Here is a 26,288-nt window from a genome sequence, read left to right on the forward strand (position 1 = left end):
GTTCCTATGTTAGACAAGAATTCTTTTAGATCAGATAAATAAACACTATAATACATGCAACACAGTGTAATATAGTTACCGAAAACAATGATATGTAAGAAGAATATTAAGATGTCAGTAAAAAACTTCACATTGCTAAAACAATGATTTTTTTTTAAGGAGGTTATAGGGAGCAGAGATAAAATCTGAAGAACTATCACAACTATTTAATATAGAGGTAACTAACTGGAATTTGTGCCAAGATGACTCACTCACAGGGGAGACTGTCTTATATGTGGACTGACCTTGGACATTACTAACAAACCACTGTGGATAAGGTCTCAGATAAAACTACCGCCTTCCCCAGTTCGCTGTATAATGATCAGTGCAAGAGAATGGTTCCCAGGTACTCCATGCTTTAATGACAGGATGATGACGATGATAATGATAAGAACAAGAAAAAAATAAGATACAATATCTTTCTAATAGTATCACAAATAACAACCTAAAATACCATCTTGCTTTAGTACGATACACTCTCATATTAAAAGCCTGTTCGAAATAACCTCAGTTGTGTGGGACAGGCAAGGAGTATACCAAGACCTCAATCTGTTGATAAGGAGACTCAGAGTAACTAAGAGACTTGCCCGAGGTCCCGTGTTCAGTAAGCCAGAGATGGGGCTATGTTAATGTTTTACCGATACACATTATAACTTTGTTCCATCTGAATGATAAAAAGAAAAAGAAATTAAACAAAAAAAAAAGCCTGCATTTGTGTCATCTTTGCTGAGCTAGAGATGAAACAACTCTGAAAATGACTCATCTCCTATGTAAAGCTCTGACTGGTTATGCGCAAACTTATATGTCTTGTAATTTCACTTCTGTTTATAGCTTATTTTGTAGACAACAACGTATATCCTGAATAAAAAGATAATCAACTGAAGTGAAATCATTGTGTGGTCACAAACAGTTTATACCTGAATTTATACCTCTGCTTGCCTCCTTCTCCTGTGCTGCTGCTGCTGCTGCTAAGTCACTTCAGTCGTGTCCGACTCTGTGTGACCCCATAGACGGAAGCCCACCAGGCTCCCCCATCCCTGGGATTCTCCAGGCAAGAACACTGGAGTGGGTTGCCATTTCCTTCTCCAATGTGTGAAAATGAAAAGTGAAAGTGAAGTCGCTCAGTCGTGTCTGACTCTTAGCGACCTCACAGACTGCAGACTACCAGGCTCAACCATCCATGGGATTTTCTAGGCAAGAGTACTGGAGTGGCTTGCCATTGCCTTCTCCGTCTCCTGTGCTACTTTTAATTAAACAACGGACTTCCCACCATCCCAGTCAGGCCAAGTGCTATTTAATGATATTACCGGAATGGGACTAGGGACAGCTGCCACGACGATACCGATAGGTTGAGGAGAGAGGATTGCAGGGTTCCCATTAGAGAGATTAGTCACTCCATTGCTTGCTGCGCCTTCTGATTTTTTTGCTGAGGATTCTCCTGGCAAAGGGGATTGTAGTTTCTGTTCTTGCTGCTTCTTCTGGATTTTCCGTTGCAATTGCTGTTTAGCGTCAATAGGAGATGGCAGAGTCTTCACTTGAGGCTGAAAGGAATTACTTTCAGCTGTAGGTATAAAAGCAGAAGGCTGGGTAATTCCTTTAATTCCTGAAAATAAACAGAAAGGAGAGGGTAAATACTCTTTAGAGAAGGCAGTTACAATTCAATTTCTTTGATTATGTAGCCATCTACTGGAGAAAGCAACAAACCCAGGACATTTTAACTCACAATATTACACTTACAGTTTATAAATATTTGCCAATATTGTTTTAATTGAACCTTAAAATATGGCTCAACTTGGTAGTTAAACCAGCAATAACAGATGAAGATTTTGAAAAGAATAGTAGCTATATCACTAATGTGCAGAAGTTAAGTCAGTGCCAAGCTAACATGTTTTACATTTTATCAGTAGATGTCAGAAAATCTCCTTTCCCTCTCCTCTAATTAAGAAAGTCATGTATTTTTTTATTTTAATATTCAGCCCACAAGGGGCACTCAATACATATTTGCAGAAACCATCTATATCTTAGGAAAAAATGCACGGGGAAAACAAGCCTTTAATTCCACAAGAATTTCATAAAAATAGGTACTACAGTTTTAACTGATACAATTATATCAGTATGACTTAGGAGAAATTAAGCAGAATTTCTTAGTAAGACTTAACTTAAATAAAGTCTAAAAAAAGGGTCTCCGGGGACACTTTTTCAAGCAGTAGTAAGATGAAACACTGAGAAAAAGGAAAGATAAAATAAGCACGGGATAAATTTTAGTTTAAGAAAAACTGATTATGTAATAAAATTAATTTTTCAAAAGCTCATTTCACATCTAGGGAGTGGCATTAAGATCAACAGAAAGGGAGCAGAGTCAGTAAGAGTGGAGAGAGGCCAGGGGAGGACACCCCGTCCTGAGGGCACACCCTGCCCTGCCCTTCCCCAGACGGCTCTGCTTTTCATCTTGTGAACAGCAACAGCCTGGTGAGTGGGAGACGAGGAGAGAAAGTGACTGTAAACTCTCACCCACACACTCATTCCTCAACAATCTCTCATTTTCTGACCTTCCCTTTAATCACCTAAGTACTATTTTTCCCCCTCAAATCCAACTCAAATCGCACTGCTCCCATGCAACCTGCAGCCTCGGCTCCGGCTGCTCAGCACCTGCACCCCAAGAGCCTCTGCCAACCGCCCAAAGCTCCCTGTCTGATGCCTCCTGCCAGGGTTTCTGGACAGGAACGGGTTCCAAGCAGCTGACTTAGAAAAGGACATCTGTAATACAACCTGTTCTTAATATGGAGACTATAAAAAAACAGATTCATCTTCAAAGGATGAAGATTATTCACTACAAAAGGTATTTTTAAAAGTGGCAGTGGCTGAGAACAAAATTGCAGGAGATTCTAAAATACTGAGTAATGACATAGTTGTTAAAAGAACCACCTCCCAAGCTACTTTCAAAAAGTTACAAATGTCTACTTATATATTGTATCTATTTATATAAATGTCTATTTATACATTGTATATATTGTATATTATATATTTATACAAATGTCTATTTATATGATTGTCAGTATTTTCATTTATAGAATATACCTTTCTTCACACTTAAGCCTCAAAAATCCATTAATTCAACATTCTTTTTTCAGTCAGCCTATGTGAATAAACTGGGAAATAAGACAGATGTTTCTTTACCCTATCAGTTCAGTTCAGTCGCTCAGTCGTGTCCGACTCTTTGCGACCCCATGAATCACAGCACGCCAGGCCTCCCTGTCCATCACCAACTCCCGGAGTTCACTCAAACTCTGTGATATCTCCTAAATCCTCCACGTGTTCCTCTTCTGGGTGTCAGTAGGGGTAGGAGAAAGGGAACACTGAAAGTTGAAGGGCCCATATGTTTTTTTGAACCTGTTTTACCAGAAGCTAGGAACAGTCTTATGTAAAGGAGTAACCTTGGTTTTGGAGACAGACAAATCAGGATTCAAATTCTGGCTCCACAACTCATCTGACTATGGATACATTACTTAACTTCCCTTAGTGTTAGTCTTTTTCTGATCTTTAAAATGGGAATAAATATCATGTCTCTTACAGGATTGCCGTAGGAATAAATGAGGTAACAGATGTGAACTAACTAGCTACATCAGGCTGCCCATGCACTCTTCAGCCCTAGTGTAACTGTAAATGTATGGATTTGAGTCATCCAGTTTATACTGAGATAGGAAAAATTATGATGAGGCTCTTGTAAAAGGCTATTTTGGTCATAATGATGGTCCTCAAACGACAAAAAAAATAAGAGAACAGAACAATCTCACACACATACCACAAATGCTTAAAACTTCTTAAACACAGAGGAAAAGGATTCCTTATGAAAATAATGAAGTTAAGATAAAAAAGTAAAGTTATTCAAGAGTATAATTATAGTCCTCACTGTGAGAAATCTACTGTTTCACATTAATAATTTTTTCAAAGAAGTTATAATTTCCTAGAGTAATAACAAAATTTATTCACTCTTTCTTAAAGTATGACTGAAATAAGACATTTAAAAAATTTCACGAAAACAGGTACTTTATACATCTATTAACTCACAAGGGAGTCATTATTCTAATGATACTGCCAGTCCTCAAATTGTCAATTCTAGAGCTCCTATCTGAATAAAAATAGCCATTTGAATGCATATTTAAAAAGTCACTCCTGTTATTTCACAGTAATGCTTCATTCACAAGGTTTACTTTTTGTGAGACTAGGTACTTTTCACATTGCCCAAAGACCATTTCATTTATAAGTATTAGTTTTGGGGATAGGAGTCTCAGCACATAATTTAAAAACTTAACTTTACTATTTACATGTAATATTTATTAATTTAGAAACACATATATAATTAAAAGTGCACATACATATATTCTTTAAACGTTAAAATAGCAATGGAAAAATTAATGAAATACCAACTGGCAAATCATAACAGTTTCATATTTAAGCAGATCAACATACAAAGCTGTAACTTAAAATTTATCATGAAAAAACTATTATTATTATTATTTTTGTTAGCTCAACAAGCCCATCTGAATTTAGTATTAAATGAAGAGTGAACACATACAAATACTAAAAAGAGAAAGAAGTTTTATGGCTAAATTTCTTTTACCACCAACTCTAGATGTAGTAACACCCTGTCAGTTTCAGCTTGTTAATAATTTTGTACCTGGTGGTGCTGCTGCCATTACAGTAAGTGCTGCCATCGACTTGGTGCCTATATAGTGACTTTTTACAAGGAAGCGGGCTAATTCCAAGACTGTGTCAAATGGCTGGCTTAACACCTTCTGGGCCCACTCACACACAAGACGGCAAGCAGAAGAGATAACTTCTTCATCAATGTTCTGAAGCTGCCCAGAAGGTTCAGCGCCTTCCAACTAAACAGAAGCAAAGGGTGGGGAGGAAGAGTTTTAAAAAGAAAGTTCAGAGAAATTAAATTGAAGCACACTCAAGATACATGGGAAGTGAGTGAGTGAAAGTCACTCAGTTGTGTCCAACTCTTTGTGACCCCAGGGACTGTAGCTCACCAGATTCTTCTGTCCATGGAATTCTTCAGGCAAGAATACTGGAGTGGGTTGCCATTTCCTTCTCCAGGGGACCTTCTCGACCCAGGGAAAGAACCTGGGTCTCCTGCATTGTAGGCTGATTCTTTACTGTCTAAACCACCAGTGAAACCCCTTAATCAGAAGATGTAATCTAAATCTGTCAGGTCAAAGCAGTACTAAGTGACTGGTGTTGGCAGGCATAAAAGTAGAGCCTTGCAAATATGAGTCCTATGCCTGTATCTACTGGTGCATAGCCATCAGCAGCATTGTGAATATAACATCTAAACTTATGTTGTTAAACATACGTGAAGAATAACAGATCTGAATTCTTCTAAAAGCCTTTTCTAACATCAAGAAAACAAACTATGCCATGAACTATAATTTCTCTTCTAAAAACATTCATTCTATACACATTACTCTGTAGCTCAAATTTTCCATTTGACGATATATACTATGGATATATCTACAAATCAGTAACTTTAGATCCATCTTTTTCCCCCTTAATTTCAATAGCCATGTGAAATAAGTAACGCATGCTAACAGTTTCCAGCCATTGTTGAGTTTTCTGGCTCATTTATTTAGTAAAAGGCACAGTTACTGGTCCCTGGTTTAATCCAAATGAGACTATGTAGTATGCATTTCAATGTTGATAATAAGGTACAATTTTACTTGGGATTCCCTGGTGGCTCAGCTGGTAAAGAATCCACCTGCAGTATAGGAGACCTGGGTTCAATTCCAGGGTTGGGAAGATGCCCTGGAGAAGGGAACAGTTTACCCACTCCAGTATTCTAGCCTGGAGAATTCCATGGACCGAACAGTCCAAACACATGACTGTTGTTTGTTTATCCAAATGAGACTATGCAGTATGCATTTCCATGTTGATAATAAGGTACAATTTTACTTATTAAAAATAAAAGGCAGAAATTCTTACCCCATCTCCAGTTTTGTGAAAATCAAGATTGGGCAGTGTTGGCATATGAACAAAAGCTTTTTTTCTTAGTCCACTGTAGCAATATGTAATAAATGGTCAAGGTCTAAAGCACTCTGCATTAAATGAACTGTTTATATAGTTAGCACTTGGAAAGCAGCCATATATGAAATGAGAATAAAGTCAGCCTGAGACACCATCTACTTTCTGAGTTCTTCAGGAAGAGACTTGAATATTAGAAACTCAGGATACCTTTACTCTTTTGAAACTGCAATAGTTCCGATAGAATGTTACCATCTTAAAGGAAACAAAATGATTCTCATCTGGTATAAATTTTATGAATAAATATTCCTAATAAGTTGTGCCAGCCACTAGTAACAAACAGGTCAGAAGGAAAGGAATATCCAGATGGAAACCTGGCAGAGAGAAGGGAAACTCTAGCCAGGGCACAGGGACAAAAACAACTCTTAAGAGTGTCACAAGGGCTTTAACCTTTTCACTTCTCTTTTTCCACTGAAACACACAGGATTATCACCTGTAACATGCCAATGACACACCAAGACATTTTTGTTTGCACTCAGGAAACAAGACTAGGTCGTGCAACAAGTAGTTAAAGAACACCTGCCTGGAGTAATTTTAGAAAAGCAGCCTCTCCCCTTCCCCTTCTCATCTCCTCCACAGAAGAATGTTCATGCTTTGAAAGAGGTCAACAGCTAAGCAGAGAGAAACGATATTTCTATCGTGTGACAATCTTCTTCCAAGGGTAGGAAGAACTTTATAATAAAGTCTTAATTTTAATTTCCTTACTTCTGTTTGCTCCTATGGGGCCTTTTCTATGCCCTGGTTTTAATTTTAGAACAGCCTTTAGATGATTGGATGAAAAACTTTTTAAAGATAACACTAATCCTCCAGGCCAAATTCCATAAGAAAATTTTTTGAACGCTGTATATATCACCTGGGAGAGCCCAATGTCTCTAAGGTAGAGGAAGGAAAGATGATAAGCTAACATCTTTTTCCACTTTTATTGATATAATTTTCAAATGCTGTCCTATGGTATACCTTGATAATCCTCATTACTAAGGAAAAGAAGATCAAACCATTAAGGACACATTACAGTGACAGAGTAAGGTAAGATCTATCACAGTCTTAATAACCACCATTTGTTATTTCTCTTGCAGTGTGATAAATAGCTGGCAGAATAGCATTTACAATTATTCTAAGTACTTTGGGGTTGTTTATATTTGTTGATTTAAATTTATTTCTAAATATAGTTGCCAGTTGAACTACAACAGCAGATATTCAGTAATAAGTGAGAACTTAAAAGAGATCACTGAAAACCAAACTGGTAAAGGATATTTAGATTTGCCTCTTGTGCCCAGACGACGTGCCTTCATGTTTGGAAAGACATTTTTCATAATCTTCCCGAAGTCAGCAGCACTTAATGGATGGTAACCAAGATTGTCACAATAGCTCCTGCAAGAGAAGGAGGGATCAATTTAGAGAGCAACAGAACTTAGAATCGCATTAACACAGTGTCATTTCAGTCAAATCTGACCCTTATGACAAAGTGAAGAAACACATCTTCAAGTCATTCACCACAATTTTCGTTGATACAGGCTCAACCTTCTTTAAAGACTAACTCAGGCTTAGTTTGTTTCATCCTCAGGGCATACAGTATTACTGCTTTTAACAGCAGAAACTAACACTCAACCAGTTGGGCTCTATGTTTCCACATATGTCTCAAGCTCATATACTGGAATAATTTCCAATGTAAACATTATGGATGTCAGACAGAGACAAGACTACTACATGGTTTAGATTACAAACATGATATATTATGACTAAAGGAACCTTAGGGATCATCTATACCAACACTCTCATTTTACCAGTAAGGGAAAAAATGAAGGCATAGTGTTCTCATCCCTACCACTCCTATTAATGCCAAGAAAAATGTACTTAATAAGGCAGTAACTTCAAGTGGGACCAGGGAAACAAGCCAAGTCTTAACTACTACTAGAATCAGGTACTCTGTCTTTCTCTACAGCTGCCAGTCCTAGGGAGAAGACCAATTCCTCCTTCACCAGTTTAGCAGCAGGAAAACTCCTTTCCTGTTGGCCTTTGGGCAAACCACTACCTGAGGCATACCAAAGAGGAAGTCAGAGGAATTGCAAAATAACTCAGTCAAATCTCCCTGCTCACTCCCCATTTCAGAATCAACCAATATAGCTTCTTGATGAAGAAGTTATGTGGTAGAGATCCAAGGAGAGAGGGTTAGGATAAACAAGAAAATCCACTAGAATGGGCAGCATACAGTGGTAACTGGGACTTGAGTTCTTATAGTGGATGGTTGAGTATGCTGGCAACATCTTTGAAGTGATCTGAACTTGGAAGTCAAATTGGTAGACTCAGGAGAAGGACGGAGAAGGCAATGGCACCCCACTCCAGTACTCTTGCCTGGAAAATCCCATGGATGGAGGAGCCTGGTAGGCTGCAATCCATGGGGTCGCTAAGAGTCGGACATGACTGAGCGACTTCACTTTCACTTTTCACTTTCATGCACTGGAGAAGGAAATGGCAACCCACTCCAGTGTTCTTGCCTGGAGAATCCCAGGGACGGGGGAGCCTGTTGGGCTGCCGTCTATGGGGTCACACAGAGTCGGACACGACTGAAGTGATGCAGCAGCAGCAGCAGCAGCAGGAGAAGGATGGGAGACTCAACAGAGAGAATGGGTAGGTCTGAAGACTGGTGTTTTTCTTGATTGTACCTTCCCTGTTGCAGCACCAAGCACCACATACTCCTGTTGTGGATGGGGCTGAGGGGAAGGAGCGGAGGTGCCTAGCAGATGCATTCTCAACAATGCTGCAGAGCAGGGAGAAGGGAAAGGAGTTGATATGTACTGTAAATTACCTCTATAAGGAATATTAGACACATCATATTTAAGCTGAGGCTAAACGTGATACTCCAAGTGGTTCAGGGGCCAAGGTTTAAAGCGTAAAGTGAAGCAATGACTTTTTAGCGGAACTGACAATTTAAATAAATGAATTGCATCAAGTCATAACCATTTCACTAGCAAGTTAAATCAGTCATCTTTATGATTTAAACGAACACAGAAAGAAAATGTGAATGAGCTCTTTTACAACTTAGGGCCTTGATACTTGTTTGCTCTACCTGGAATATTTTCTTACCCTTCACGTTCCAGACTGGTATGATTTTGAAAGGGTCTCTTCTGTCTCCCCTATCCAAAGCAGCGCTCTCCTGCCATGCCCTGGCCACTTTCCTTATCTGTGTACTTTCTATCTTTTATTCTCCTAGCTTCCAATTATGTAACAGCTAATTTATTTGTTGTTTGTCTCCTCCATTAGACTATTAAGTTCAACCAGGGCAGTGACCATGTCTAGTTGGTTCACCACTGTATTCTTAGAACAAGGAACAAGACTGAACAGTCACATTAAACCTTAATGACAATATAACTTGATATGATTTTAAATAAGACTTAGTAAGTATGTCACATTTAAAATGACAAGAAACCTTAAAGAAACACATTGAAGCAATGTGCAAATGAAGCAAAAAAAAGAAAACCGTGCCCACTGGCTCCTATGACAGCACTGGAAGATGGGCCTAAAAAACATGAAATCATATAAAGAGAAAGCAATGAGTCTACTGAGAGATATAATATCCATTCTATCCTCCTTTTGTGACTGAGGTTTTGATGTTTTTTTTCCACTGTATTAGTACACTAAAGTTCTTTACTTTGGCAGAAAGGGTAGGCAGAAGGTTGGCAAAACTGTCAGGATGACCGATGCAAAATTTTCTTGTTAAATTGAACTAATCCTGAGTATGATTTCAGAATGTGACCATCCAGTTTCATCTGGTTTTTGACTCTTATTTATGCCACTAAAAGAGGGGAAATTGGGAGAATAAATTTTTAAAACAATGAACTTACCTTTAAAATATTCTTTAGCAGATAAATGTAAAACGTACTTTGGAGACACATAAACAGCTCAAATTATACCTCCTGAATCAAACAGAAGGCAATGTTGGGAATAAAACTACTTATGACTCAACACTCTACACTTTGAAATCTTACACGTCAAAGAGAAAACAGAGTGCCTCAGTTTGAAAGTAACAATAACAACACCTGAACAGGTCATCAATTTCTTTGTGAAATGAGTTCAGAAGGTTGTATAGTTCAACTTCCTGCCAGGTATGGAAACGGCTATCCTCAAATGGGTATCTGAGCACTTTGCCTGAGAGAGAGAGCTCTAGATTGTGAGGTAGTCTGACCAATCTTCAGTGGTTCTAACTACCAAAGAAAAATAATTTCATTATTACAGACTCTTCCCTACTGAGAAGTTCCAGATATTCAATGACTCTTTAATATATCAATAATTAAGTATTTATAGGCTCCTCTGTCCATGGAATTCTCCCAGCAAGAATACTGGGCTGGGTAGCCATTCCCTTCTCCAGGGGTTCTCCCCGACCTAGGGATCAAACTTGGATCTCCTGCATTACAGGCAGATTCTTTGCTGTCTGAGCCATTTACAGGCTATCCTACTTATTCACAATTTTGAAACCAGAGCTATATAACACACCATAGGTCATTCCAGGCCATGTCAAGATCTTGGTTAGTTTATATCTTGTTTTCCTGCTTCATAACTTTAACTGCAGTTTGATCAAGCAAGATATGGTGTCAATTAACACCTAACTCAGCATCAGATTATATTTATGCAGGACTCAAAAAAAGGGGAAGGCACAGAGAATGTCCTATTCACAGGATAACTAACAACCTAATGCCATTCTTGAAACCAGATTTTTCTTTTTGTTTTACTGTTTTTTTTTTTAAAGTATGCTTTACAGACTTTGAAATTAAGCCTAACATTTAATATGGTCAACATATTAAGTCTATCTTTAAAGTTTACTCATACCATTTACAAATAAACTATGTAAGTTAACAGTGAACATTGTTTAAAGGTACAAAAATATAAATGAAAATCATTAAATACTTGTGGCAAAATACAGTCATAGGATACATAACAATACTTAGACATTTTTGGACTGCTTCATACATATTACTTCATTTAATTCCACCCCAACAAGTTTCCCTGATAGCTCAGTTGGTAAAGAATCTGCCTGCAATGCAGGAGACCCCCACTCGATTCCTGGGTCAGGAAGATCTCCTGGAGAAGGGACAGGCTACCCACTCCAATATTCTCAGGTTTCCCTTGTGGTTCAGCCGGTAAAGCAATGTGGGAGACCTGGGTTCAATCCCTGGGTTGGGAAGATCCCCTGAAGAAAAGCCATCCACTCCAGTATTCTGGCTTGGAGAATTCCATGGACTATACAGTCCATGGGGTTGCAAAGAATTCTCCAGGCCAGAGTAGTGGAGTAGGTAGCCTTTCCCTTCTCCAGGGAATCTTCCCAACCCAGGAATCGAAGCCATGTCTCCTGCACTGTAGGCGGATTCTTCACCAGCTGAGCCACTACTGCCTAAATGCCAGTTAATGAGGATGGTGACAATAGCCCCTAGAGTGCAATTAAGCTGTCTCATTGCAATGATACATTTCTACCTATAAAAAGATTGATGAAAAGATAATCTGTATATTATTATGTAGAAAATAAAGGAAAATACCATTACATGTTTAGGAAATACCATTATATGTTTTCTTCATAAGAACGTGCTTTCAATTTGCGTACCAAAAGTTCTAATTGGGTTATGGACTTCTACAAATTCAAGGCATCTACTTCTGACTTAATGCGTGATTTCAAAATGCTTTTTTTCTTTTTAACCCTTTGACCCACTTCACTCATCTTTCCCAGCCTTTACTAACATCCTTTTTGCAACCAACAATAAATTATCTCTATCTGTTAGCTTTAAAAAGAATTTTTAGTTGCAACATGTATGAGAGATCACACTGTATTTGTCTTTTTCTGTCTGCTTTACTTCACTTAGCATAATGCTCTTGAGGTCCATCCATGTTGCTGCAAATGCCAAGATTTCATTCTTTCTTAAGGTTGAATAATATTCCCCTGTGTATATGCACAATTTCTTTATCCATTCACTCACTGAGGGACACTTACGTTGTTTCCATATCTTGGCTATTATAAACAGTGCTGCAGTGAACATGGCAGTGCATATATTTTCAAGTCAGTGTTTTCATTTTTCAGATATATAGCCAGAAGTAGAATTGTTGGATCACATGGTAGTTCTGTTTTTAATTTCTCAAGAACCTCCATACTGTTCTTCATAGTGGCTGCACCGATTTATATTCCTGCCAACAGCACACAAGGGTTCAATTTTCTTGACATCCTCACCAATGCTTGTTACTTGTCTTTTTGATAACAGTCACTCTGACAGGTGTGAGGTGATAGTTAATTGTGGTTTTGATTTGCATTTCCCTGATGATTAGTGATGCTGAGCATCTTTTCATATACCTCTTGTTCATCTTGATGTCTCTCTTGGAAAAGGTCTATTTATATCTTCTACCCAGTTGAAAAATCAAATTATTTTTGTTGTTGTTGAGTTGAATGATTTTTTATACACTTTGAATATTAACCCCTTAACAGATATATGACTTGCAACTCACTAGGTTGCCTTTTTATCTGGCTGATAGTTTTCCTTGTTGTGCAGAAGTTGAATGGTTTCATGCAATTCTATTTGTTTATCTTTGATTTTTAAAAATTCTATCTATGTTGTCAGATTAAAAAAAATCATCACCAAGACCCACATCAAGAAGTGGGTCTTGCCAAATGCAGAAGAATACATCTTCTCAAGTGCACATGGAACATTCTCCAGGATTCACTCTGGGACACAAATCAAACCTTAGTAAATTTAAGATAACTTAAATCTTATCGAGCATCTTCTCTGACCACAACACAATGAGGCTAGATATCAATTACAACAACAACAACAAACCTGTAAGAAACACAAACATGTGGAGATTAAACACATTTCTAAATAACCAACAGGTTACGGAAGGTATCAAAAAGGAAATCAAAGATCTGACAGAAATAAATGAAAAAGAAATTAAAGGAACAATAGTAAAGATTAATAAAACTAAAAGCTGGTCTTTGAGAAGATAAACAAAATTGACAAACTTTAGCCAGACTCATCAAGAAGAAAAGGGAGAAGAATCAACTCAACAAAATTAGAAATGAAAAAGGAGAGGTTACAACAGACAATGCAGAAATACAAAGGATTATAAGAGACTATTATGAACAATTATATGGCAATAAAATGGATAACCTGGAAGAAATGGACAGATTCTTAGAAAAGTTTAATCTTACAAGACTGAACCAGGAAGACACAGAAATTATGAACAACCCAATTACAAACACTCAAATTGAAGCTGTGATCAAAAATCTCCCAAAAAACAAAAGTTCAGGACCAGATGGCTTCACAGGAGAATTTTGTCAATCATTTGGAGAAGAGCTAATGCCTATCCTTCTAAAACTCTTGCAAAAAATTGCAGAGGAAGGAACACTTCCAAACTCATTCTACAAGGCCTCCATCACCCTGATACAAAAATTAGATAAGACAACACAATAAAAGACAACTACAGGCCAATATTACTGATGAACAGAGATGCAGAAATCCTCAACAAAATTTTAGCAAACAGAATTCAGCAACACATCAAAAAGCTCATACACCATGACCAAGTTGGGTTTATTCCAGGAATGCAAGGATTCTTCAATATATGCAAATCAATCAATGTGCCACACCATATTAAATTGAAAGATAAAAACCACATGATAATCTCAGTAGATGGAGAAAAAGCTTTTCACAAAATTCAGCACCCATTTGATTAAAACTCTTAAAAAAATGGGCAGAGAAGGAACCTACCTCAACATAGTAAAGGCTGTATATGATAAGCCTACAACAAGCATTATTCTCAATGGTGAAAAACTGAAAGCATTCCCCCTAAGATCAGGAACAAGACAAGGGTGTCTACTTTCACCACTATTATTCAACACAGTTCTGGAAGTTCTAGCTACAGCAATCAGAGAGGAAAAAGCAATAAATTCAGATGGAAAAGAAGAAGTAAAGCTCTCACTGTTTGAAGATGACACGATTCAGTACATAGAAAACCCTAAAGATAGTATCAGAAAATTACTAGAGCTAATCAGTGAATTTAGCAAAGTTGCAGGATACAAAATCACTGGTACACACAAGTGATTCAGGATACACATAAATCACTTGCATTTCTATACACTAACAATGAAAAATCAGAAAGAGAAATTAAGGAATCAATCCCATTCACCACTGCAACAAAAAGAATTAAATATCTAGGAATAACCTTACCTAAGGAGACAAAAGAACTGTACACAGAAAATTATAAGACACTAATGAAAGAAATCAAAGATGACATGAACAGATGGAGAGATATTCCATGTTCCTGAGCAGGAAGAATCAATATTGTGAAATGCACTCTACAGATTCAATGTGACTTCTATCAAATTACCAATGGCATTTTTCACAAAACTAGAACAAAAAATTTCACAATTCATATGGAAACACAAAAGACCCTGAATAGCCAAAGCAGTCTTGAGAAAGAAGAATGGAGCTGGAGAAAACAACCTTCCTGACTTCAGAGTATACTACAAAGCTACAGTCATCAAGACAGTATGGTACTGGCACAAAAACAGAAATACAGACCAATGGAACAAGATAGAAAGCCCAGAAATAAACCCATGCACGTATGGGTACCTTATTTTTGACAAAGGAAGCAAGAATATACAGTGGAGCAAAGACAGCCTCTTCAATAAATGGTGCTGGGAAAACGGGACAGCTACATGTTAAAGAATGAAATTAGAACACTTCCTAACACATACACAAAGATAAACTCAAAATGGAATAAAGACCTAAATGTAAGACCAGAAACTACAAAACTCTTAGAGGAAAACATAGGCAGAACACTCTATGACATAAATCAAAGCAAGATCCTTTATGACCTACCTCCTAGAGTAACAGAAATAAAAACAAAAGTTATCACATGGACTACAGCAGAATGTGGTCCACTGGAGAAGGGAATGGCAAACCACTTCAGTATACTTGCCTTGAGAACCCCATGAACAGTAACAAAGGGCAAAATGATAGGATACTGAATGAGGAATTCCCCAGGTTGGTAGGTGCCCAGTATGCTACTGGAGATCAGTGGAGAAGTAACTATAGAAGGAATAAAGGGATGGAGCAGGAGCAAAAGCAAAACCAATACCCAGCTGTGGATGTGACCAGTGATAGAAGCAAGGTCCGGTGCTGTAAAGAGCAATATTGCATAGGAACCTGGAATGTTAGGTCCATGAATCAAGGCAAATTGGAAGTGGTCAAACGGGAGATGGCAAGAGTGAACATAGACATTCTAGGAATCAGTGAATTAAAATGGACTGGAATGGGTGAATTTAACTCGGATGACCATTATATCTACTACTGTGGGCAGGAAACCCTTAGAAGAAATGGAGTAGCCATCACGGTCAACAAAAGAGTCCGAAATGCAGTACTTGGATGCAATCTTAAAAATGACAGAATGATTTCTGTTCGTTTCCAAGGCAAACCATTCAATATTACAGTAATCCAGGCCTATGCCCCAACCTGTAACGTTCAAGAAGCCGAAGTTGAACGGTTCTATGAAGACCTACAAGACCTTTTAGAACTAACACCCAAAAAAGATGTCCTTTTCATTATAGGGGACTGGAATGCAAAAGTAGGAAGTCAAGAAACACCTGGAGTAACAGGCAAATTTGGACGAAATGAAGCAGGGCAAAGGCTAATAGAGTTTTGCCAAGAGAATGCACTGGTCATAGCAAACACCCTCTTCCAACAACACAAGAGAAGACTCTACACATGGACATCACCAGATGGTCAACACGAAAATCAGATTGATTATATTCTTTGCAGCCAGATGGAGAAGATCTATACAGTTAGCAAAAACAAGACCAGGAGCTGACTGTGGCTCAGATCATGAACTCCTTATTGCCAAGTTCAGACTTAAATTGAAGAAAGTAGGGAAAACCACTAGACCATTCAGATATGACCTCAATCAAATCCCTTATGATTATACAGAGGAAGTGAGAAATAGATTTAAGGGACTAGATCTGATAGATAGAGTGCCTGATGAACACTGGATGGAGGTTCGTGACATTGTACAGGAGACAGGGACCAAGACCATCCCCATGGAAAAGAAATGCAAAAAAGCAAAATGGCTGCCTGAGGAGGCCTTACAAATAGCTGTGAAAAGAAGAGAAGCGAAAAGCAAAGGAGAAAAGGAAAGACATAAGCATCTGAATGCAGAGTTCCAAAGAAGAGCAAGGAGAGATAAGAAAGCCTTCCTCAGTGATCAATGCAAAGAAATAGAGGAAAACAACAGAATAGGAAAAACAAGAGATCTCTTTAAGAAAATTAGAGATTCCAAGGGAACATTTCATGCAAAGATGGGCTCCATAAAGGACAGAAATAGTATGGACCTAACAGAAGCAGAAGATATTAAGAAGAGGTGGCAAGAATACACAGAAGAACTGTACAAAAAAGATCTTCATGACCAAGATAGTCACGATAACGTGATCACTGACGTAAAGCCAGACACCATGGAATGTGAAGTCAAGTGGGCCTTAGAAAGCATCACTATGAACAAAACTAGTGGAGGTGATGGAATTCCAGTTGAGCTATTTCAAATCCTGAAAGATGATGCTGTAAAAGTGCTGCCCTCAATATGCCAGCAAATTTGGAAAACTCAGCAGTGGCCACAGGACTGGAAAAGGTCAGTCTTCATTCCAATCCCAAAGAAAGGCAATGCCAAAGAATGCTCAAACTACCGCACAATTGCACTCATCTCACATGCTAGTAAAGTCATGCTCAAAATTCTCCAAGCGAGGCTTCAGCAATATGTGAACCATGAACTCCCAGATGTTCAAGCAGGTTTTAGAAAAGGCAGAGGCACCAGAGATCCAATTGCCAACATGCGCTGGATCACGGAGAAAGCAAGAGAGTTTCAGAAAAACATCTATTTCTGCTTCATTGACTATGCCAAAGCCTTTGACTGTGTGGATCACAATAAACTGTGGAAAATTCTGAAAGAGATGGGAATCCCAGACCACCTGACCTGCCTCTTGAGAAACCTGTATGCAGGTCAGGAAGCAACAGTCAGAACTGTACATGGAACAACAGACTGGTTCCAAATAGGAAAAGGAGTACGTCAAGGCTGTATATTGTCACCTTGCTTATTTAACTCATATGCAGAGTACATCATGAGGAACACTGGGCTGGAAGAAGCACAAGCTGGAATCAAGATTGCTGGAAGAAATATCAATAACCTCAGATATGCAGATTTACTACCGTTATGGCAGAAAGTGAAGAGGAACTCAAAAGCCTCTTGATGAAAGTGAAGGAGGAGAGTGAAAAGGGTGGCTTGAAGCTCAATATTCAGAAAACAAAGATCATGGCATCTGGTCCCATCATGGGAAATAGATGGAAAACAGTGGAAACAGTGTCAGACTTTATTTTTGGGGGCTCCAAAATCATTGCAGTTGGTGATTGCAGCCATGAAATTAAAAGACGCTTACTCCTTGGAAGGAAAGTTATGACCAACCTTGATAGTATATTAAAAAGCAGAGACATTACTTTGCCAACCAAGGTCCGTCTAGTCAAGGCTATGGTTTTTCCCGTGGTCATGTATGGATGTGAGAGTTGGATTGTGAAGAAAGCTGATCGCCGAAGAATTGATGCTTTTGAACTGTGGTGCTGGAGAAGACTCTTGAGAGTCCCTTAGTCTGCAAGGAGATCCAACCAGTCCATTCTAAAGGAGACCAATCCTGGGTGTTCATTGGAAGGACTGATGCTAAAGCTGAAACTGCAATACTTTGGCCACCTCATGCGACGAGTTGACTCACTGGAAAAGACTCTGATGCTGGGAAAGGTTGGGGGCGGGAGGAGAAGGGGACGACAGAGAATGAGATGGCTGGATGGCATCACCAACTCTGTGGTCATGAGTTTGAGTGAACTCCAGGAGTTGGTGGTGGACAGGGAGGCCTGGCATGCTGTGATTCATGGGGTCGCGGAGAGTCAGACATGACTGAGTGACCGAATTGATTGAAACAAGTGAGACCTGATTAAACTTAAAAGCTTTCGCACAGCAAAGGAAACTATAAGCAAGGTGAAAAGACAACCCTCAGAATTGGAGAAAATAATAGCATATGAAACAACTGACAAAGGTTTAATTTCCAAAATATACAAGTAGCTCTTACAACTCAATACCAGAAAAACAACCCAATCAAAAAGTGGGAAAAAGACCTAAACAGACATTTCTCCAAAGAAGACATACAGATGGCTAACAAACACATGAAAAGATGCTCAACATCACTCATTATTAGAGAAATGCAAATCAAACTACAATGAGATATCACCTCACACCAGTCAGAAAGGCCATCATCAAAAAGTCTACAAACAATAAATTCTGGAGAGGGTGTGGAGAAAAAAGACTGCTCTTGCTCTGTTGGTGGGAATGTAAATTGATACAGCCACTATGGAAGACAGTATGGAGATTCCTTAAAATCAAAACTAGGAATAAAACCACCATATGAACCAGCAATCCCACTCCTAGGCATACACTCAGAGGAAGCCAAGATTGAAAAAGACACATGTATCCCACTGTTCATTGCAGCACTATTTACAATAGGTAGAACATGGAAGCAATCTAGATATCCATCAACAGATGAATGGATAAAGAAGTTGTGGTACATATACACAATGGAATATTACTCAGCCATAAAAAGGAACATATTTGAGTCAGTTCCGATGAGGTGGATGAACCTAGAACCTATTATACAGAGTGAAGTGAGTCAGAAAGAGAAAGATAAATAACATATTCTAACGCATATATATGGAATCTAGAAAAATTGTACTCTAGTATTTGTTTACATGGAGAAGGCAATGGCAAGCCACTCCAGTACTCTTGCCTAGAAAATCTCATGGACAGAGGAGCCTGGTGGGCTACAGTCCATGGGGTTGCTACTAGTCAGACACAACTGAGCGACTTCACTTTCACTTTTCACTTTCACACATTGGAGAAGGAAATGGCAACCCACTCCAGTGTTCTTGCCTGGAGAATCCCAGGGATGGGGGAGCCTGGTGGGCTGCTGTCTATGGGGTCACACAGAGTCGGACACAACTGAAGTGACTTAGCAGCAGCAGCATTTATTTACAGGGCAGCAATGGAGAAACAGACATAGAGAATAGACTTATGGACGTGGGGAGAGGGGAGGAGAGGGTGAGATGTATGGAAAGAGTAACATGGAAACTTACATGACCATATGTAAAATAGACAGTCAATGGGAATTTGCTGTATGGCTCAGGAAACTCAAACAGGGGCTCTGTATCAACAAAGAGAGGTGGGATGGGGAGGGAGATAGGAGGGAAGTTCAAAAGGAAGGGATATATATATACCTATGGCTCATTCATATTGAGGTTTGACAGAAAACAACAAAATTCTGTAAAGCAATTATCCTTCAATAAAAAAATAATTAAAAGATGTGGTACATATATACATTAAAAAAAAAAAAAGAAGTGGGTCTTGCTACCTATCTTTTCTCCTAGGAGTTCATGATTTTAGGTCTTGTGTTCAAGCCTTTAATCCAGTTTGAGGAAATTTTTCGTGTGGTATAAAATACCAGTTTCATTCTTTTGCATGAGGCTCTCCAGTTTCCCCAACACCATTTATTGAAGACACTGTCCTTATCCCACTGCTTAATTTTGGCTTCTTTGTTGTAAATTAATTGATCATGTATGTGTGGGTTTAATTCTGAGCTCTCTATTCAGTTTCATTCAACTATGTTTTCATGCCAATACAATATTGTTACAAAATAGAGTTTGAAATCAGGAGGTAAGATGCCTGAAGGTTTGTTCTTTCTCAAGACTGCTTTGGCTGCTTGAGGTCTTTTTTGGTTTCACACAAATTTTAGAATTCCTCACTCTATTTCTACGAAAAATGATATTGAAATTTAGATTGGGATTGTATTTAATCTGTGGACTGCTTTGATTAGTACAGACATTCAACACTATTAATTCTTTCAACCCACGAGGACAAACTATCTCTCCATTTATTTGTGCTTTCTTCAGTTACTTTCCTGATGTCTTGTAGTTTTCAGTGTACAGGTCCTGAACACTCGTGGTTAAATGTAATCCTAAATATTTTATTCTTTTTTGACACAACTGTAAATGCAATTGTTTTGATTTTGCTTTCTGATAGCTTTTTAAAAATACAGTTAACTTTATTTATTTATTTTTGGCTGTGCTGGGTCTCTGTTGCTGCACTGGCTTTTCTCTAGTTGCGGTGAATGGAGGCTGCTCTCTAGCTGTGGTGCACAGGTTTCTCACTACAGTGGCTTCTGTTGTGGAACAAAAGCTCTAGGGCATGTGGGCTTCAGTAGTTGTGGTTCCCAGGTTCAATAGTTGCGGCGCACAGGCTTAGTTGCTCTGTGGCATATGGGATCTTCCCAGATCATGTATCAAACCTGTGTCTCCTGCACTGGCTGACAGATTCTTTACCACTAAACCACCAGGGAAGCCCTGATAGTGTGTAGAAATGCAAAATATTTTTGTGTATTCATTTGAACCCTGTAACGTGAAGAAAGCTGATCGCCGAAGAATCGATGCTTTTGAACTGTGGTGTTGGAGAAGACTCTTGAGAGTCCCTTATACTGCAAGGAGATCCAACCAGTCCATTCTAAAGGAGATCAATCCTGGATGTTCATTGGAGGGACTGATGCTAAAGCTGAAACTCCAATACTTTGGCCACCTCATGTGACGAGTTGACTCACTGGAAAAGACTCTGATGCTGGGAAAGGTTGGGGGCGGGAGGAGAAGGGGACGACGGAGAATGAGATGGCTGGATGGCATCACCGACTCTGTGGACATGAGTTTGAGTGTACTCCGGGAGTTGGTGATGGACAGGGAGGCCTGGCGTGCTGTGATTCATGGGGTCGCGGAGAGTCGGACACGACTGAGCGACTGAACTGAACTGAACTGAACTGAACATTACTCAATTTATTAGTTCTAATTGTTTTTTGTTGGACTCTTTCACCTACAAATCATTGACAGTTTACTTTCTCCTTTCCAATAGGGATGCCTTTTATTTCGTTTTCTTGCCTGCTTGCACGGGCTAAGACTCCCAGTACTATGGTGAATAAAAGTGGCAACAGTGGGCAGCTGAGTATGACATTGGTTGTGGGCTTGTTGTACATGGCTTCTGTTATGTTGAGGTACGCTTCCTTCACAGTTGCTTTGTTGAGTTTTTTTCATCATAAATGAATGTTGATTTCTGTCAAATGCTTTTCCTGTAGCTACTGAGACAATCATGATTTTATCCTTCACTTTGTGTTGTATCACAATGACTGATTTGTGAATGTTGACCCAGCAACATTTATCTCTAGAACAAATCCCACTTGATCATGTTGTGTGATCCTTTTAATGCACTGTTGAATTCAGTTTGCTAGTATTTTTTGAGAATTTTTACATCTATACTCAACAGGAATATTGTCTGTAATTTTCTTTTCTTGTGGCATCCTTGTTTGGTTTTGGGATCAGGGTAATTCTGGCTTCATGAAATGAGTTTGGAAGTTTCCACCCACCTCTTATTTTTTCGAAGAGTTTGAGAAAGATAGGTAGTAATTCTTTTTTAAATGTTTGGTAGAACATTTGGGAGGTTTTTGATTACTGATTCAATCTCCTTAACTAGTAATTAGTTGGTTCAAATTTTCTATTTCTTTATGATCTCAGTCTTGGTAGGTTGGATGTTTCTAGGAATTTATTCATTTCTTCTAGGTTGTTCAATATGTTGGCATGTCACTGTCTAAAGTAGTCTCTTATGATCATTTGTATTTCTGTGGTATCAGTTGTACTATCTCCCCTTCATTTCTGATGTCATTTATTTGACTCCTCTCTTTTTCTCTTGGTGACTCTAGCTAACAGTTTTTCTGCTCTAATCTTTGTTATTTCCTTCCTTCTACTGACTTTGGGCTTTGTTCTTCTTTAACTAGTCTCTTGAGGTGAAAAGTAAGGTTTTTTGAGGCTTCTGTTGTTTCCTGAGGTAGGCATTTATCACCATGAACTTTCTTCTTTAACTCTGCTGAGTAGAGTACTCTTTATTGGAGATTTTTCCCTTTCAGCATTTTGAATATATTGCGCCAGTCCCATCTGGCTTATAAAGTTTCTGCTGACAAATCTGAAGATAATCTTATGGGGGTCTGCTTATTCATAACTGGTTGCTTTTTCTTGCTGCTTTAAAGATTTTCTCCTTGTATTTAACTTTTGACATTTTAATTATAATGTGTCTTACCTCGATTTTAATAAGGTTTTTTTGCTGAGGTTTTGCCTTATGCTTTATTTGGAACATATTCCTTTGTTTCTTTATTTTGCTTGACTTTGTGATGGTTTCTATGCAGTAGATGAAACCACCACCCACCCAGTCTTGAAGGAGTACAGGAGATGAAACTCGTTCAAACCTGTCCTAGGTCTTGGTTTGGCCCTTAAACTTTTGTACTTGTCCACGTGGTCTGTTATATTTTTTAATAACTCCCACTACTTAAGTATGTACCAAGACCTATCAGGGCCCCAAAGGGGAGGATCTCAGCACCTAAAATCAGGCTGACTGGAAGTCAGACCCTCAGAAGCAGTATTTAAAAGTATGCAGGTATATACAGTCCAATATGACCAGAAGCATAAGCCCTGCTGGCACCAGAGCCAAGCAATCTGGAGGTGTCCCCTGGGAAGTTTCAAAAATCAGGGCTCCTGACAAGAGTATAAGTACTTTCCTGTGAGACACTGGTGAGCTGGAGCCAGACACAGGGAGAGAGGCGAGACTACCTCTGTTCCTTTTGAGTAGCTCCGTAGGCCACTAGACATACGCCAAACCTGAGGCCTGCCCCTTGGGCCAGAGCAGAAGAGCCTCTTTCACAGAAAAACTGGGGGGCTGTGCCCGAGTCTGCTGGCTGTGCAGTGTCTCGGGGGTGGTACTTCACCAAGAATTATCACTCCAACTGCCACATTCCATTGGAATGGCCCAGGAATGCAAGCCCCCCTGACTACCAGAGCCAGTTAATTTAGCAGCATTCCCTAGGCAGCAGCTACAAAACCCAAGATGCTAGATATGAGTAAACCTCCCCTTGGGGGCATACTGGCACTCAGGAGTGTGGCAGAGGGAGAGCACAAAGACAGCACCAGCTCTCTGATGTCTCTGAAAAGGATTACAATCAGTTCCCAGATGCACACTTACTTAGAAGCCCACCCCCTCAGGCCGCAGCCATCACAGCCAGGTAACAGATCTCTTTCACAGAAAAACCGAGCTCTTGGGTCTGTGACTGTTGTTGTGCCTGGAGGTGGGAGTTGTGAAAGAACTCTTTCTCTGTCGGTTACAGTTCTGTGGGACCCAGGACTGTAAGCCCCACTGGCATGCTATGTAGATTTTTCCTCTGGCAGCAGCTATAAAAATCAGGGTGCCAGACAAGGGTATATTCTCATTTTTGGATGACTGTTACAGTTACATTGGACCAGGAACACAAGCTCCCCTGGTCTCCAGAGGAAGGCGATTAAGAGGTGTCCCCTGGGCAGAAGTCGCAAAAATCAGGGAACCAGATACATGTAGTAGCTTCCTTATGGGTGATAACTGGTATTCTGGAGCAGAGCAAAGGGAGAGTGCAAAGACAGCACATGCCAGTCTGTCCCTGGAGAGTGTTCCAGCTGTCTCCCTTACATGTGTCTTCAACTGGATGTCTGGCCCCCAGGCTGATACTTTAATTAAGTAGGTGACCCTCTTTCACTTAAGTCTGGGCAAGACAGACTGCCTCTGAGCTGAACCCTGGAGCGGGTGAGTCCAAGTATGTGGGCCCTCCAATAGCCATTACTCAGAACCTTACAGTCTTATGGATCTCAGGACGTGAGCCCCATTCACTTTCAAAGTTAGATGTTTTGAGGGCTGTCTCTTAGGTTCAGGTCTTAAAACATGGGCTGCCCAATGTCGGTTTGAACCCTTTGCTTATTATGAGAACCTCTAGGTTTTGAGTTCCCTCCTGAATGAAAGTTGGTGGGGTTTATGAGCCTCTCCTACCTACTTCCATGTGGTTTTCTTCCTATTTCTGTGACCTGTAGTCATCACTCAGCCAGCCTTTAGGTTTTTTTTAAGAGGAAATTCTTCCGTTTAGGCTGTAGACTCAATATGTCCATGGGAGCAGGTGAATTCAAGATCTTACATCACCATCTTAAACTATTTTCCCAGGTATTTTTTATGACACATTTTATAGATGAAAAACTTTCATAAAGCGGTGAATCTGGAATTTGGTCATCCAGGCTAATCCATTCATCTTACATATAAGAAGTTTTTATTACTAACTATTGAGTATAAGCAAACCGAATGCTTGGAAAGCAACCAAAACTATATTACTGAAATTTTTCTAATATTTATAAATAAGAATTTATTAAAAAGTATCAATTTCTATTAAAAGCCTATTCCTTACCAAGACCTACAGTATTATTAACATTCATGTATTCCAGATGACAATAAAAGATATGGGAATTTAGAAAGGTCCCAAAGACATAGTAGCATTATACTACCTTACAAGTATTAAGAAAATGATATATTTGCTAGCTAACACATAAATGAGGCAAAAGTAATATGGTCAAACATCTAATTAGCCTAAGCCTTTGAACGTTTAACAGTTGTAGAAATCCTCCAGGAATTTTAAGGTGTAATTAGGTCTCTGGAGAGAAAACTCTTTGAAAGGGCCTAACCTTGATCATAAACAGATTTTATTTTTCTTATTGTTTCATGTTCTGGGCAGAACAATGATATACATTTGGGTCTGAGGAATGGCTAAAGTCCACCAGGTTCTGGCATTTGGTAGGAACACTCACAGAAGACTGCAGAAGTACATAGTGTAAAGTACATGATGATTTGGTGTCCCAGAGAACAGAACAGTTGGAAAAGCAAGGCATAAGTCTCTGGTTAGTTATAGTGTCTTTTAGCCTAGGTCCTGGAGAGAAATTAAGAGCTGTTAAACAGTACTACTAAGTTGAGCACAGACTAAGATCAAATATCACCTTTGAAATTCAGCTGATAAATCTTATTTTTGTGGCAACTACATAATAAACAATTTTTCTAAAAGATCAGTTTGAAAACAACAAAACTAATTTAAAGAAGAGTTAAACTATCATATATATGTGCATATATATATATAATATATATAATGAATGATCACGTATGACCTTACTAACCAGATCTTTCCTTCTAACTTGCCTTTCCTTTTTCATGGGATTACTGGCTGAAATAACTTTAGGTATTAATCCCATGAAAAAGATTCAGTAATGATGAATCATGATTGATATATTAAAGATATTATCCTGAAGTTTTAAAATTACTAATAAAACATATTAACTTCAAGGTAGTCACTGATAAATCCTGAAAAAGTTTGAGAAAAAAAATTTGTGTCAATTTTTAAATAACAAAAAGTAAATATTTCTGCTTTTATTATTTCTTAAGAAAGACTTGATTTCCCACTATTGTTTATAAAACAGCTATTTAAAACAATTATCCTTTTGGTCAAATTAAACTGTGATTTTTTTTTAATTAAAAAATAATACATATCACTTCGTATAAGTACATACTCTATTGGTGTGCTTACTTTTATTTCTAGATTGTCTCGGTTTTAAATTTTAAATTAAATTAACTTCACATAAAATGTTCTGCTGCTGCTGCTAAGTCACTTCAGTCGCTGACTCTGTGTGACCCCACAGACGGAAGCCCACCAGGCTCCCCCGTCCCTGGGATTCTCCAGGCAAGAACACTGGAGTGGGTTGCCATTTCCTTCTCCAATGTGTGAAAGTGAAAAGTGAAAGTGAAGTCGCTCAGTCGTGTCTGACCCTTAGCGACCCCACGGACTGCAGCCTACCAGGCTCCTCCATCCATGGGATTTTCTAGGCAAGAATACTGGAGTGGCTTGCCATTGCCTTCTCCAATAAAATGTTCAGAATATATAAATATAGTTCCTGCAAACAGATTAAGAATGAACGAAAAAACTGAAGGAGGGGGCTTTGATTCAATTAATTCTTGATTAACCATTACTGTTCTTTAAGTTTCCGCTCAAATCCGATTTTATCACAATTTTCTTCAACAGTTTCAAATATTTCTGAAATCATTTTAGTAAAAGGATAAGTTCAGATAGGAACAAGGCGTATATATTTAAAATACCCAAGCAAGTCCAACATCATTTTGTGTATTCATACCATTTT

The 26,288-nt window shown here is 38.8% G+C and overlaps 1 protein-coding gene across 12 annotated transcripts in view; it reads right to left on the minus strand.

The window, feature by feature from the left end:
* Positions 1–26,288, minus strand: part of RFX7 (regulatory factor X7) — a 178,173-nt gene that overhangs the window by 25,173 nt on the left and 126,712 nt on the right. For 11 of the 12 annotated variants that reach the window (XR_016038207.1, XR_016038208.1, XM_055436273.2 and 8 more), the window contains 4 exons: positions 7,374–7,494; positions 6,025–6,105; positions 4,718–4,925; positions 1,347–1,642 (listed from right to left, as the gene is read on the minus strand). Coding sequence is in view for 10 of the 12 variants with exons in the window: in XM_055436273.2 (XP_055292248.1) it covers positions 1,347–1,642; positions 4,718–4,925; positions 6,025–6,105; positions 7,374–7,494 (706 nt within the window). In the remaining 2 variants the exon portion in view is untranslated. Of the gene's footprint in view, positions 1–1,346; positions 1,643–4,717; positions 4,926–5,075; positions 5,488–6,024; positions 6,106–7,373; positions 7,495–26,288 lie in introns of those variants that run through there. The other variant, XM_088839638.1, reaches the window with a different exon arrangement.

Source organism: Moschus berezovskii, chromosome 9, assembly GCF_049115385.1.
Source record: "Moschus berezovskii isolate FMDL1 chromosome 9, NW_MosBer_1.0, whole genome shotgun sequence".
In the NCBI taxonomy this organism is placed as follows: Eukaryota; Metazoa; Chordata; class Mammalia; order Artiodactyla; family Moschidae; genus Moschus; species Moschus berezovskii.